Consider the following 15,580-nt stretch of genomic DNA (forward strand, 5'->3'; position numbering starts at 1 on the left):
CTAATAATACATTATATGTTTATAAAACATTTTTAAAAATTATTAAAAAAATGTTCATCTCTTTATTTTTATATATTATTCAGAAAATTATGTCATATGTAAGTGTAGTTGTTAGTCTAGGGAATCTTAATGTTTTTTCAGTTCTAATTTGGGAAAATACTATCATTAAACCAGCTATGTTTTTCATATGTGTTTCTGTAGAGACATTAGTGTTTTCAAACTAGGAGCTTAAGAAGCAGTGGCTAACATCTAGATATTCTGTACAAGGCCGCTGAATAAATTATTTTTATTTTTACAAAAAATTGGTTTTGAAGATACACTCAATTTAATAATGTTTGATTAACTTAAAAATAATAACTACCATATATTAAATATTGTATTAGACATAGAGTTTGTGTGTCCCAGACTCTGTGCTGTCACTTTATATGCATTATTTCCTTTAATTTTTTTTTAAAGATTTTATTTATTTATTTGACAGAGAGAGATCACAGGCAGACAGAGAGAGATCACAGGCAGGCAGAGAGAGAGAGGAGGAAGCAGGCTCCCCGCCAAGGAGAGAGCCCGATGCGGGGCTCGATCCCAGGACCCCAGGATAATGACCTGAGCCAAAGGCAGAGGCTTTAACCCACTGAGCCACCCAGGCGCCCCTATTTCCTTTAATTTTTTACAAAGATTTATTTATTAGAAAGAGAGTGTATGTGTGTGTGCATGTGCGAGCCAGGGGAGGGCCAGAGGGAGAGAGAGAGAATCCTTTAACTGATTTCCTGGCTGAGCATGGAGCCCAACACAGGGCTCAATGGATCCCTGAGATCATGACCTGAGCCAAAATCGAGAGTCAGCTGCTTGACCGACTGAGCCAACGAGACACCCCTGCTTTAGTTTTCTCAAGAACCCGAGGAAGGTTTGTCATTTTCTCCATTCATTTATGGAAAGAGTTAATAATGTACCTAAGGTTTTACTGTTAGAAACAAGTAGCTCTGGGGTTGAAGCCCAAGTCTGTCCCACGTAGGGCCTTTACCCACCAGGCTCTATTGGAGTTGAGTGTCAGCGGTAAGGGAAGCAAAGAGAAGGCTCATAGATTTAATGTCATGTGGACTCAAACGCAGGAAAAGGTTCAGGTTTCTCCTAGGGCCATTTAATGTGCATGCGCATTACTAAATAATGTGCCTGGAGACTTTGCCCAAGTGGGTTTAGTTTCCATATATAATTTTAGAGTATAAAAAGTGGGAACTCTCAAATGTCATTTTAAAATAGAAAGGCTGAATATTTCGGTACTAGGCCATCACAATTATATTTTTGGTAATAGAACACAAATACCCTAAGTACAGTATATTTTCAAAGAATTTTTATCCTTTGATACATTATTTTAGGCAAAAGTACCAAACACATTACTTATTGCTCTACAATTAGGTTTCATTTAATTGTGTTTTTAATTTAGGAGAGTTACGGTGTTTATATCACAATTTTACTTTGCTTTGTAAATTTTTCTTCTTTTTTCCTTAGTTTTCCAGATGCCAAGAAATGTTATATAAAACCTAGGCAAAGTATTTTAATCATTTTCCCCTTTCAGGACATCTGGAATATTAAATACATATTTTCAAGGCATTTCTGTCTTTTTTAAGATTCATTTTGTAAGATGAGTGAGCACTTCAACTTTGGTAGAAAGTTAAGTTATTGCTGCATAGAGTCCTTATGGACTCAGATACCTGTGTGCGTGTGTGTGTGTGTGTGTGTGTGTGTGTGTGTGTGTCTTTTGCCAATCATATTTGAAATACTATGCAAGAGTTTACATCCCTCTGTCCTGTCAGTAAGTTGTGCATTTCCTATTTAATATTTTTAGATAGAAGGCATTTTGAGGAAGCTGTTACATGTCTAGATTAGTGGAAAATTTCTAGAACACAAACTATAAATTGTAGTTTTCTTTCCTGTGATAGGTTTTTACTAATCTTGAGTAAAAATGAGAAATTGAAAAAGGAGGAAAAGTTTTGATTATTAACAGCATATGTGCCTTACAGTTACCTTTCATATTTTGAGTGAGGATTACTAATCAACTTGTAATATTTTTAGAAAAAAGATGAAGTGTACTCAATAAACAAACTTAAGTCTATTTTAATATCCATAAAAAAGGTATGGCTAGGTTTGAATCATTAAATTAAATCATTAAGTTAGTTGATGTTACCATTTTAAGAATGATAGACTTTTCCTCAACTTAAAAAAATATAAGCACACAGGATTCTGCCACATTTATAATTTTGAGGAAATAAACTCTGTTATAACCACTGTAAAAAAATGACAATCCACCTTCTAAGCTTTCCCACCACTTCGAGTTTTTTTGATATTTTTTATCATTCACGAATGAACGAACTTGGTCATCCCTCTGTGTATTACTAAAGATGCAAAATGTCCAACTAGAAATATCCAGCTCAGCCTTTTCCTGCAGCAGCTGCTAGAACCTGGCTTCCTGGCCTTTTGAGTGCATGAACTCATTTAGTTTTGTAGGGCACTCCATCTACTTTGTAACACTATTTTAAAGGGTGCGGTGCTGGTAGTGTTAATAAAGAACCTCAGTGAAATCAAAATGTGTTAAACATTACTCTTCATGACACTGATTTTTAAATCAAATTGCCATTGCATGAGCAGTTTGGGCTGCAAGAGTCTTCCCTAAAGTAGAATATTAAGAAAATAAACTTCTGATTGGACTTATTAATATTTAAAAGGATTTGAAATGTAAAATTCAGGTCACATTTGTGACAAGTCATGGCAAGTTTTTGATAACTGCCATTTAGCTTTATTTCCTGTCATCGAATTAGTATCAATATTTTGGGCTCCTTACTTGCTCAGTGTGGGAAAGGGTCCCGTTGTGAGCCTGAGCAGCATCTAAGGTATATACAAGTTTGAAACCACAGATGGTACTCACATTGTGTTACCTGAGAGGAATAACTCCCAACATTGATTTTGGTACCCTCCAGTGTTTCTCTAGTTATTTTAAGACATGCTGTAAAAGTTAAAAACAAACACACACAAAACGAAATTTAATTTAGCCATTTAAAATGAATACCACTCATTTATGAGGTAAGAAATTCTTTGTATCATAAAATAAGGCAGGATATAAGTGAGTGGAATTTGGTATGGAGAGAAGGAATGATTTGGATGGAATGTTAAACATCAGGATCTTGTCACTGAATGTAAATTTTTGGCACTGATTTTCACAGCATTTCCCTTGACCGTGGCTTTATTTCAAGTGTCTAGGGCCTGTTAGCTTTCCTTAACAGCCTTGTAAAGTGAAATTAACTGAAAGACTTAAAGAGGGCCGCCCTGCTTTTAATTGCTGCCAGCTTTGCTGGGCAGTTAGCAAGGACATGCTTATCCACGAAAGCAGAGCCCCTAAGTGCTTGTACATCGGGTCAGAATAACTTGCAGAACTGTGTCTCTTTCCTTCTTTTTGCTCCGATAGTTAGGCTGCAACTTGTATAGAGTTATGATAGGACTCTTATTTTTTTGGAAGAGGGGGAACTTCGTGGAAATCTATTAAGAATGGCATTTTGTAGGGGCGCCTGGGTGGCTCAGTGGGTTAAGCCTCTGCCTTCGGCTCAGGTCATGATCTCAGGGTCCTGGGATCGAGCCCCGCATCGGGCTCTCTGCTCAGCAACGAGCCTGCTTCTCTCTCTCTCTCTCTCTCTGCCTGCATGTCTACTTGTGATCTCTCTCTCTGTCAAATAAATAAATAAAATCTTTAAAGAAAAAAAAAAAAAAAGAATGGCATTTTGTAGTATCTGCTTTGGCCAAGGGCTTTGAGTCATCAGATTGCCCGTAGCCAGCCTGTTTCCAGACCTGTTAGCCCACTCAGCCTCTGGGTTTGTACACCAGGAGCACCTTTTTTCCCTCATTGTTTCTCTGATTCTTAGAACTTTATGAAGAAAAGAACAGCCACCGCTTCCTACCTCTGCCTCGCATCTCCATTGGAATGAGTGCGTAGGGTACAGGAAATAGCAAAATCTTAAATATATGGAGGAGATTTTGAAATGCTTTTACAAGTGTTTTCTAATTTGATTCCTGTATCAGCCCTGCAGGGTGAGTGAAGGAGTAAAGAGGTCCTTCTCCCATTTAAAAAAGAGGAAGTGGAGGGGGAAAAAGAAAGTTATTGAGTTGACTGACCTAATGATCACCCACTGGCCTGTTGAGAAAGGAAGCCTTTGTTGGGGGGTAGGGGGTGTCTTCAGGGCCTGTTAATACAGCTGCCCTTGTTTACAACTGAAAGACTGGAAATCCAGAGAAAGTTGTAAATGGTTCAGCCTCACTTCGGTGTAGTCTTATAGCTGGAACTAGCATTACCTTCTGATGGCCTGTTTGGTATTCTTGATTTTATGCCCTGCTGAAGACAGCGCCTTGCACTTCATCAAGATGTCAGTAGAGGTGGTATTTTCCCTGTTTTTATAGAAGATGAAGTTGAAACTCAGAGGAGGAAAATTGTTTGCTTCTGGCCATACAATTCATTTGTAGGAAATCCTTAGATTAGATTAGAATTTAGGATTCCCCAAAACTTAGCCCCTTGATGCTTTGTAATCCCAAGGATTTTTAGCAATTAGTCAGCCTCTCATTTATGAGTCAGTTATAATTTGTTTTTTCTCTATTAAATACATGGTGTGGTTTTGAGAGTAAAATGAAAGAACTTGGTTTAAAGAGAAATTTTACACCACAAATCACTAATCTATAAGCTTTCCAAAGGTTCAGTTATTATACACAGGATCCCAGTGTGGTAGTCCTGTGTGCTCTTTTAATGGTAAAATTAGTGTTAGTGCTTTGATAGCCTGGAACTCATTAGTATGCTGTATAGAACCTACCTTTTCTTTGTTGTCTATCTGCCAACAATTTCAGTTGGGGAAAGGAGTATAGAATGAGTGGTGTGGTCAGAGGAAATACAGGATACCCAGTTAAATTTGAATTTCAGATACCACTTAGACTAAAAATTATTCATTGTTTATGTGAAATTCAGTTTTAACTGGGTGTTCTGTGTTTTTCTTTGCTAAATCTAGCAACCTTAAGAATCACTGTTCTCTTGAACACATTCATTATACATTTTTTTTTTTCAGTGCATTGTTTTAGATTTATAAAACACGACCTGATTTTAGAGAAACAGACCTGGGATTTTTTCAGGACACAATCCTTAAGAATCTTTATTTTCCGAGTCTTTTGAGACATTTTTTTTTTTACCTTAATGGCTTAATGTGCCATCTTTTTATGATCTGAGTGCAAAAAATTAAGTTAGAGAATGTGTTATTTTAAGTGATCTTATTCTCTCTATGCCTTGTGTGCTTGAATTTGAGTTTGACTCTTCTGGATGCAGCCAGAAGTTACAGAGTGCCTCCTTTGGGATAAGCATTGATGTTCTGGGACCATTTATATTCTTACAGGCCATAAGACTTGGAAAAGGAGACCTGGATTTGACTCCTGATTTTGCTATCAAATAGAGGTCTTTGGTTCAGCCATTTATTTTAGCTTCATAATTTAGAAAACAGCGTTGTTAATGCCTGCCTTACCAGGTTTAAATAAAATGGCGCCCCCCTTTTTCTCCCAGTATCATTCATATAAGTACTTTTCAAAATCCCACAAAATTAAGGAAGAGAAGTGAAATAGAAAACCTATCCTAGCCACAGGAATGATTTGCCCAGTCAGAAGTACCACCTAGGTTTCTTGAATCCCATCTGGTACTTTTTACCCTTATATCTGACATGTTTACAGTCGTCTTTTCCATCTTTGTTCATTTGTATCCATTTACACTTAACTTCATATGTTGGCAAAATCCAGTATGTATATAAATTAACCCCCGAATACAACATAAACTTCAATTTTGGAGGAGTGGTCGCTGAATGGTTTGCCTGGGGAATTTAGTACTCTCTGGTGTGCAGCATAGTACCTGACACACTCAGATCTTTACCTTAGGAGAATAATTCATTCTGTAAGAAAAACGATATTTAAGCATGAATCCAATTAAAATGGGGGAAAAAAAATCAGTAGAAAGGATTGACTGCAACTTTATCTTGAAAACGGACCAATTGATTATGAAAGTAAATTAACCTTGTCCTAGATTTAATAAAATTTATATTATAATGAATATTTCATGCTAAATTGTAGAATAAATAATTTTTAATACAACTATTACATAATCAATTAACTTCTCCACGTTTGACTTTTATAACAGGGTGAGAGATTCTTTTTTTTTTAAGAAATAGTTTTTCAAATTAATATTTTGAAGGTTTCTTTAGATTTTTCAAGGATATTTCTTAGTCTTGAATATAATTATTTAAATAAAATTCTCTTTTCAAGTAACTTATGTCATTTTCTTTGTTGATTATTTTTGTATTTATTAGCTGGTCTTTAATTGGGCATAGCCCTTAATTGTTAGTGGCATTGTGTAATATTATAATTGTCATGTAATGTAATTGTAAAAAAACATAATATATATTGTAATGGTTCTCCAACATTGATCTACTTCTAGAAATTCTGTATCTTTTAAAAGAATTTTAATTTTGATTTGCAGATTATTTGTATTTGTATAGAGACTGAAATATTAAAAAATTATCAGAAGAGGATTAATAGTCTTAAGAGGAAAGGCCCACTTCATATGGCCACCTGGGTCATACACTACAAAACTTTAAGGGACGTGTGATGAGAGAGAGATGTGAGAAATGATTTAATTTTATTTGTGGGTTGGTTCTTAAGTGATTGTTTTGATATTATGATAACGTATGTTTTCCTGCATAAGCATATAACTACAGGGACTCAGATAATCAATAATGTGGTCATGAGAAACCCCATCCCCCATGACTGGTGGTTAATAAAAATTGTTGATTGAATGAGTGAATGTACAAGACCTGCTGTTCCTGTATAATTTAATATTAAATTCCCTCACCAAGAAAATAGCTAGAAACAAAAACACTTGTGAGGCAGATTCAGTAATAAAAAACATAAAACAAAGAATTTTTAAGCACTGGCTCCATTTAAGACATATAGTAGGCCCTGCAGGTTATATGAGAATAAATTAACCGTAGTCAGTTATGAGACTTACATCCAAGAAGTAAAGAATATTAACAGTTAAACCACAGTGTTGATTTCTTGTAACAAATATACCAGCATTCATATATTCAAAGACTGTTGTCCCTTTTGGTGTAGTTCATTTAGGAGCCTTACTTTTGATCCATTCACTTTACTCAAGAATTATTTATTGTAGACAGACTATGAGACAGGCATTTTCTAAGACAGACAGGTAGCTCTGATGAAATTTACATCTGGTTGGAGGGGACAGACAATAAAACAACAGATTAACCAATAAGAAAAATATCCAGTAAGAAGCATTTAGGCGCAAAGAGGTGAGAACATCATGTGTCAGAGACCACTCTAGGGGGCATGACCAGGGAAGAATTGTCTGAGTGGAGAATGTAGAAGCTATGATCAGCCAGACGTAGGTGAGGGGAGCACTTTCTGGACTGGGGACAGTTAGAGCTTGGAGTGCTTGAGGAGGACTAGGGAGGCCAGCCTGGTCAAGTGGAACTGTGGTAGGGGATTAAAAGATTTTGGGTTTTGTTCTCTATTCACTGAGAAGCCAAGCAGGATAATTGATGATGTTAAGATATATTTTGTTCAAAGATTGCTCTGGCTGCTGTGGGGAGAATGGATTGAACGGAGGTGAGTATAACATAGAGAGACCAGTGGGTGCTTGTGGCGACAGTGGACTTGGACCAGGACTTAATGCAGGAGATAGAAATGAACAGATTTCGATATAAGGTTTGGGGAGTCACATTGACGCGACTTGACTTGGACGTAAGATTTGAAGGAAAAAGAAATTTAGAGTAATTCCTGCATGTTGATTTGAGTAACTAGGGAGGTGATGGTGCCCTTTATTAATAGGAGGAAAAAGCAGAGAGTGAGATTGGAGTAAGATGATGGGTAGGGCATTAGGAATTCTGTTTTCACCATTTTAAGTTGTCTGTTTAGATAGCTGCATGGATCTGTCATGTAGATATTTTGATTAAAAAAAAAGTTGGGGGCACCTGGGTGGCTCAGTGGGTTAAAGTCTCTGCCTTTGGTCAGGTCATGATCCTGGGGGTTCTGGGATTGAGCCCCCCATTGGGCTGAGCCTGCTCAGCAGGGAGCCTGCTTCCTCCTCTCTCTCTCTGTCTGCTTCTCTGCCTACTTGTGATCTCTGTCTGTCAAATAAATAAATAAAATCTTTAAAAAAATAGAAAAAAAGTTGGTCACCATTTTCCAACAAGAAGATAAGAAATAAATTGGACTAAATTTTATAATGGTAGCTGAAATAACTCAAACGCATATTTTATATTGATTTAACAATTTAAGTTACATGTACATATGTTTAAATCACATAAAATATGTTAATTTAGACATAGAGCTTTTTTCCTATCTATATTTTACAAAACAATTTTAGTCAGAAACTTCCTGTACATTTTTGACAGCTTCACATGCTTTTTTGACATCAATGTCTTTGGCACTGCTACTGCAATTTTGGGGGGTTATGTAAGTGTTTCTTCCTAAAGGGATCTTTGAAAGCTTTTTACAACTGTATCCAACACTTGAAATTCTGAGGTCATCCTGATAATATCTGTTATTTTTTTTTACCCATTCCTTTCTAGACTGGTACTATTTCAGAGTAATAGATATTTACCAAATAATACAGTGTTCTCAAAACAAAATAATCAAGAGAATATCTCAAAAATGGAAAACTTAGTAGAGATTCAGAAATAAGTCAGCCTCTTCTTTTTTCCTCTGTATTCTTCTTTTTTCACTTAATAAGTTGTGGAGATTATTCACAGTGGCGCATACAACGATTTTTCAGGACTGCCCTAGTATTCCATTATATAAATGTATCATTATGTATTTAAACAGCCTTCCTGTGCTGGTCCAGGTAGCTTGTTATCTTTGCTATCACAAACGGTGCTACAGTAAATAGTCTGGAACTTCTTTGGCCACATGGATAAATCTCCGGAACAAAGGATAAATGCATTTGAAAATTTGTTAGAAATTTCCTGTTTACCTCCAGCGAGGTGGTAAAAAAAATTTTTTTTTCTGGAAAAGTCTCTTAAGGTAGAGAAGAAATTTTATTTTATATCATTCAGTATCAGAAGATTGTGTTGATCTGGATCCAAGGCCCTCAGATAAAGGAATCCTATATAATATATACATGCATGCAAATAAAGCATAATATTGAATGAACAATGCATTTTAAAATAAATTGTTACAAGACTGCATGCATCATATATACAAGAAAGAAGAAAACAAACTTGAATCTCTTAAACCTGCATCTTAGTCATAGTATAGATTTGTAGGTAAATGTTAAAAATAGTCCTTTAACATTAAAATCACAAAACATTTTGCTATAAATATAGTTTTATCATTCTATTATGTAAAACTAATATGTTATTTTCCTTTTTCCAGATTACTACAGCCAAAACGATTGAAGAGTGTCCGTATACCAACACTCTCCAAAATAGGGCATTGTCCAACTTTTTGTCCTGGCCTTTTAGTGAAAATAATCAATATGTCATTGTAGAGTGGGGATTGTTTTGCTTTTATTATGGGCAAATTCTTCTAAATATCATCAGTAATAGCTAGTTTTTGTCTTTTGAATGTGAATTTGAGTCTTGGGAAAAGTCAGATGTGCATAAGAGATATTAAGTTAGCTGTTACTCTAGGGTTTTTTGTGTGGTGTTTTTTGTGGTTTTTATTTGTTTGTTTTGGTTTTGGTTTTGGTTTTGGTTTTATTTGTTAGTTTTGAGAGGAGGGCTTAGTGAAAAACAAGATATAACTTTTAGAGGAAACTAATATCCTTATTTACCTTACAAATTTTCTTAAAAGTTAGTTGCAAAAGAAGAGCCCCAAAAATGTCTAAAGTAATGTCACTGTCAATTGGTATAAGATTACATTTTTTTCAAGAGGAATCATTTGAACTGAACAGTCATTTTGATGTGTATGATCTGATGTTTGTTTAAAAAAAAATCACCTACCATGAAGCCTTTAGCTCAAGTGGATTTCTTTAACAGAGAGGTATATTTAAAACAAATGATTTAAATTTTCTTGGACAAAATTTTTAAAATTAGGTATTGCTTACATTCTAATTTTCTCCTTTATACAGGAGTAGATAATCTGGAAGAAGAGAGAATTGTTACCATTGTTGAATAAGCATTATTAGAATAATATTTACAGAAGTCTATAATCTTTCTACACACCAGATTGAGTTGTTTATATTTTCCCCCCTCTAAATCTAATCTCTATATAGCAATATGGATAAAACTATCTAAAATTAAGCATATTATTAGCTAGCCAAATTTAGATAAATATTTGTTTTAAATTTTCAAACGTTTAACTTCAGAACAAGTTGTATGTTTTCGACAGCGAGTTATTTTTTATATTTATATTTTCCTAAGACTTGTCAAATTTAGTGTCTTTTATGCTAATGTAAACTGCTTTTGAGAGAAAAAGACTTGCTGCTTTATGCCCTGTAAATCAGATATCTAAAAATCTATGTGTATAGGCATCAGACTTTACTAAAATGTTTATTGAAGCAATTGTTCTTTGTAGTTTTTCAAAATAAAACTGTCTTAAATAAACTGCCTTGTTTTTATTTTCTATGAAAAATTGAATTACTATCTAATCAGTTTGCTATGGGAGAATTTTTAGCAGGTTTCAGGGATAGCCGCTTTCTTTTTAAACGTTTACTAAGTCTGCATTCTGTCCTGCAGAGAAATGGTCAATGCCTGGTTCGCTGAGAGAGTCCACACAATCCCCATTTGCAAGGAAGGCATCAGAAGCCACACGGAATCTTGTTCTTGCCTCTCGCAGCCGAGTCCTCGTGCAGACAGCAGTACGCCTGGAACACCAACGAGGAAAATCTCTGCCTCTGAATTTGATCGGCCTCTTAGACCCATTGTTGTCAAGGATTCTGAGGGCACTGTGAGCTTCCTCGCTGACTCAGAAAAGAAGGAACAGATGCCTCTAACCCCCCGAAGGTTTGATAATGACGAAGGGGACCAGTGCTCAAGACTCTTGGAATTAGTGAAAGATATTTCTAGTCATTTGGATGTCACAGCCTTATGTCACAAAATTTTCTTGCATATTCATGGACTTATCTCCGCCGATCGCTATTCCCTGTTTCTGGTCTGTGAGGACAGCTCCAATGACAAGTTTCTTATCAGCCGTCTGTTTGATGTTGCGGAAGGTTCAACACTGGAAGAAGCTTCAAATAACTGTATCCGCTTAGAATGGAACAAAGGCATTGTGGGGCATGTGGCAGCATTTGGTGAGCCCTTGAACATCAAAGATGCTTATGAGGTAAATAGGGAATCATTGAGATGGGGGAGTGGGGTGAGGAGGAGAGGGTGTGGGACAAGGTGAAACATTGGACACCTGCCCTGAATGGTGGGGAGGGCGGGTATTTCAAACTGGGATGGAATAGGATCACTGACATGTAGAAATTTGCATACTTACTTAAAACTGGTAAGTGTGATAAGAAATTTCTCATCTTTTATTTATTTTTGGAAAGATTTTATTTACTTACTTGAAAGAGAGAGAGCATGAGTAGGGGGAAGGAGAGGGAGAAACAAAGAATCTCAAGCTGACCCCGTGCTGAGCACTGAATTCCTCTCAGGGTTCAGTCCCACAAGCCTGAGATCATGACCTGAGTCCAAACCACGAGTCTGATCCTTAACCGACTGAACCACCCAGGTGCCCCAGAACTTTTCCATCTTTTAAATGAGTTTCTTTACTGGTGCTTGAGTCAAAGATATGGGCCATAGAGAAATCTTATCTTGTTTTTCTCCTTCATGATAATTTAACCTAGCTCATCTCACAGTTGTATTCTCTTCTTTTTTGCCTACTGACTGTACATATCCTTATCTATTATCTCCACATGAACTTCCGAGGATTTCACTGAGATTCTAAAATGCTAGGTCCAAAAACTCAAAAAACCAAACCAGTAGTCTTTTTCCATTCGTTTGTTCATTCAGATTAATAATAATTCAGATTAATTCAGATTAATAATAATTAATAGGTCCCATTGACACAAAAATCTGATTGTCTTTCTTTTCACCCTTTTTTCATTTGTTTGCTAAATAAATTTATGTCTTCAAAAAATAAAAATTGTTGCTCTAAAATATTTCAGTGGAAATACTGGGTATTCCACTTTTTTTTTTTTTAAGATTTTATTTATTTATTTGACAGACAGAGATCACAAATAGGCAGAGGCAGGCGGGGGGGGGGGGGGGAAGAAGACTCCCCACCGAACAGAGAGCCCGATGTGGGGCTCAATCCTAGGACCCCAGGACCACGACCCCAGCCGAAGGCAGAGGCCTCAACCCACTGAGCCACCCAGGTGCCCCTGGGTATTCCACTTTTGTCTTTAATTATGGACTTAAAGATTACACTATATAATTCTTCTGATTTCCCATTTAAAATGATCTTTTTAATTAGTAGAATGGTGTGTTTTAAACAGGGCATCTTACTGAATGACATTTTGTTTATCAGGTGTTTTCTAGCACCTTGATAGAATAATTGATCTAGCCAACTACTATGTGATGCCCTCTAAATGTTCTGTGGTGGGATGCCTTGGTGGCTCAGCGGGTTAAGCCTCTGCCTTTGCCTCAGGTCATGATCCCAGGGTTCTGGGATCCAGTTCTGCATCGGGCTCCCTGCTCAGCAGGGAGCCTGCTCTCCCGGCCCCCGGCCTCTGCCTGCCTCTCTGCCTACTTGTGATTCCTCTCTACCTGTCAAATAAATAAATAAATAAATAAATAAATAAATAAATAAATGTATGTTCCATGGTAATCCCAGCTTGCAACTCCTCTAAGTAATTTAAGCAGTCATTACTGTTTTATTCACATCTGTATTCCTGATGCTTAATACAATGCCTGGCACATAATCAAGTCTTAATAAATTTGACTGAATGAAAATTATATAGGAGGTAGGATAGATAAGTAGCATAGAGAGCAGATCATAACAGATGCCAAGGAAAATGTGGTAGGTTCAGGGAAGCAGGAGATAACATTACTTGGGGAATTGAGAAATGTTTTTTTGAGGAAGCAGTACTTGATACCAACCCTGGAAAATAGATAAGATTTGAATAGATTGGTTTGTGTGCATGGTGAGGTCCAGATGTAGAGAGAAGTTGAAAGAAGCAACAGGGCAGGTGCACCGTGTGGTGCTTGTACGGACATGTGTGGGCAACAGTCGGTATTGACATTGAGGAGCTATGGGGGCAGAGCCTGCAGATTACTGGAGCCTTGAATGCCAGGCTGTGGGGTATGTGTGTGGTCCAGAGCCATGAGGAATAATTGAAGATGGTTTCAAAGGGGCATTGGTATGATTCAGACTGATTTAGCAGGATGAATTGTACAGTGCTCATAAAATGAAAAATACTGGATACTGGGAGGATAAATTACTCAATGGTGTGAGGAAATGAGGACCTGAACTGGGGCACTGGCCTTAAGGAGCGAAAGAAGGGAATGGATTTCCAGTGAAGAAGTGGAATCTGCCAGAGTTGGCAGCCACTGGCAGATTGAAATGAGGGAAAAGGAGGAGTCGAGGATGACTGAGGGTTTAGATGTGGGAGAATAAATATGATCACTAGGGAGGAATACTGAGATATGATAGTTTAGGTAGGTGAAATCATGAGATATTTTTCAGAATCCCCTCTATACGAGCAGTCTATTCCATTTTGATTCTTCATGGAGCTATCTCCATGACTTCTGTGAGCTCTGTAGTAACGCCACACCGTAGCGGACTACAACAGGGGTATTAAGGACACAGCTGAAGGATTGCTGCCAAATTTGCAGAATTCCCTTCCTGTCCTAGGTGACAGCTGGGTTTCCGCTTTTCAATGGCACTATAGTCCCAAGTACAGTAGGACCATAAATATGCTTCAGCTTTGCTGAGAAAGCCTTCATTTGTCTGTGTGGTTCTAAGTTTCTGCAACTCTGAGAATTTCTTCATTTATGTGAATTTTGGCTGAATATGCTTACCATTTTCAAAGTTTGGACAGTGTAATTTTTGTTTCGGTTAGTAATGACTTAATTCTTGTGCTACTGTCGGAAAGAGGCCTATGTCCTTGATTTGCAGTGCTTCCAGGGTGAAGCCTCTTAGCCTGTGGATTCTTCATGGTGCCGCTTCACCCTCAGCAGCCTTCGTCCGTGTTTACAGGGGCCTTAGCAAAAGTCATTCATGTCCCAGGAATTTCATTCTTACGGTGTGGAGCTGACCTGTGACATACAGTTTGCATCTTTGTTGACAGTGGAAGTGAGTTGGCTAATGGATAATTCATTATTCAGCCCCACCCATAATTCGAATAATCAGAATTGTGTCTCATGGTTTCTTGAGAAGTCAGAATAGGAAAATGCATTCTGTCTTCTGAGTCCTACCTCTTTAGACATACATCTGTAAAAATAACACCTTACAGCAGTATTTCTTAAAGCCTGTTTGACCACAGAACCCTTGAAAAGTTGCAGTGTAGCAATGGAAAACCATGAGGTGGTCATGAAATATAATCAAGTTCAGTTTGAAGCTAAAAATACGTAGCAGTCTCATAGATAAGTCATTTGTAAGAAGGGGTCAACATTTGATTCATTTTTTTAAAAAAAACTTTATGACAGAATGATATAAATTTGAGAATTGAACTATTTTATTACTAATAAGATAGCACATTTGTATATTTAAAGTATAAAACAAGATCCACAGCTTAAACCATTGATTCTCAATCTGACCACAAATATCAATGAGAGGGCATTTGCTGCCTAAATCGCACAGCATCTCCTCCTGCATCAGCGCACCATTCATGTAACTTTCTTGAATGTGGCACAGCATTTATTGATAATAAGATACTAACACATAATGATCAGAACAACTGTATAAATGTATTTGGTGTTCTCCTTATATGTGAAAACTAGATACTATCCAGTACCTAGAATGGATTGTGTATTAGGGTTCTTCAGAGAAATATATATAGATATAACAATATGTAAATATATATGTATATGAACACATATACATACATATTTACATGAAGAGGATTATTACAGAAGTTATCTCACTTGATTATGGAGGCATGAAAGTTCTATGATCTGCCTGTTGCTTGCAAGCTGGATAACCAGGAAAGCTCATGGTGTAATTTAGAGTCTGAAGATCTAATAATTGGGCAGCCAGTGGTGTTAAGCTTCTGAGTCCAAAAGCCTGAAAGCCAGGGACCTCATTGGAGGGCAGATGAACAAAAGGAGGTAGATGTTTTAGCTTAAGCAGAGAGAGTGAATTTGTCCTTCCTTTGCCTTTTTGTTCTGTTCAGGCCCTCAGTGATTTGGATGATGCCAACCTGCTTGGTGAAGATGTTTGCTCAGTTTATTGATTCAAATGCTAATCTCTTCTAGAGACATCCTTACACACATACTTGAAATAATGTTTTACCATCTATTTGGGTATTCTTTTGCTTAGTCAAGTTGACACTTAAAACTGACCATCACAGATTGCCTTGAACACCTAGTTTCATGTCCTACGGAAGACTTGAGATGCCCCAAGATTTCCTGTC

General features: G+C 36.9%; 1 protein-coding gene across 4 annotated transcripts in view; it reads left to right on the plus strand.

Annotated features, from left to right (window-relative positions):
- The window catches only part of PDE5A (phosphodiesterase 5A), a 159,038-nt gene that overhangs the window by 10,801 nt on the left and 132,657 nt on the right, over positions 1-15,580 (plus strand). For all 4 annotated transcript variants that reach the window (XR_006816306.1, XM_045989384.1, XM_045989407.1 and 1 more), the window contains exon 2: positions 10,755-11,343. Coding sequence is in view for 3 of the 4 variants with exons in the window: in XM_045989384.1 (XP_045845340.1) it covers positions 10,755-11,343 (589 nt within the window). In the remaining variant the exon portion in view is untranslated. The remainder of the gene's footprint in view (positions 1-10,754; positions 11,344-15,580) is intronic.

This window comes from Meles meles, chromosome 2, assembly GCF_922984935.1.
Source record: "Meles meles chromosome 2, mMelMel3.1 paternal haplotype, whole genome shotgun sequence".
NCBI lineage: Eukaryota > Metazoa > Chordata > Mammalia > Carnivora > Mustelidae > Meles > Meles meles.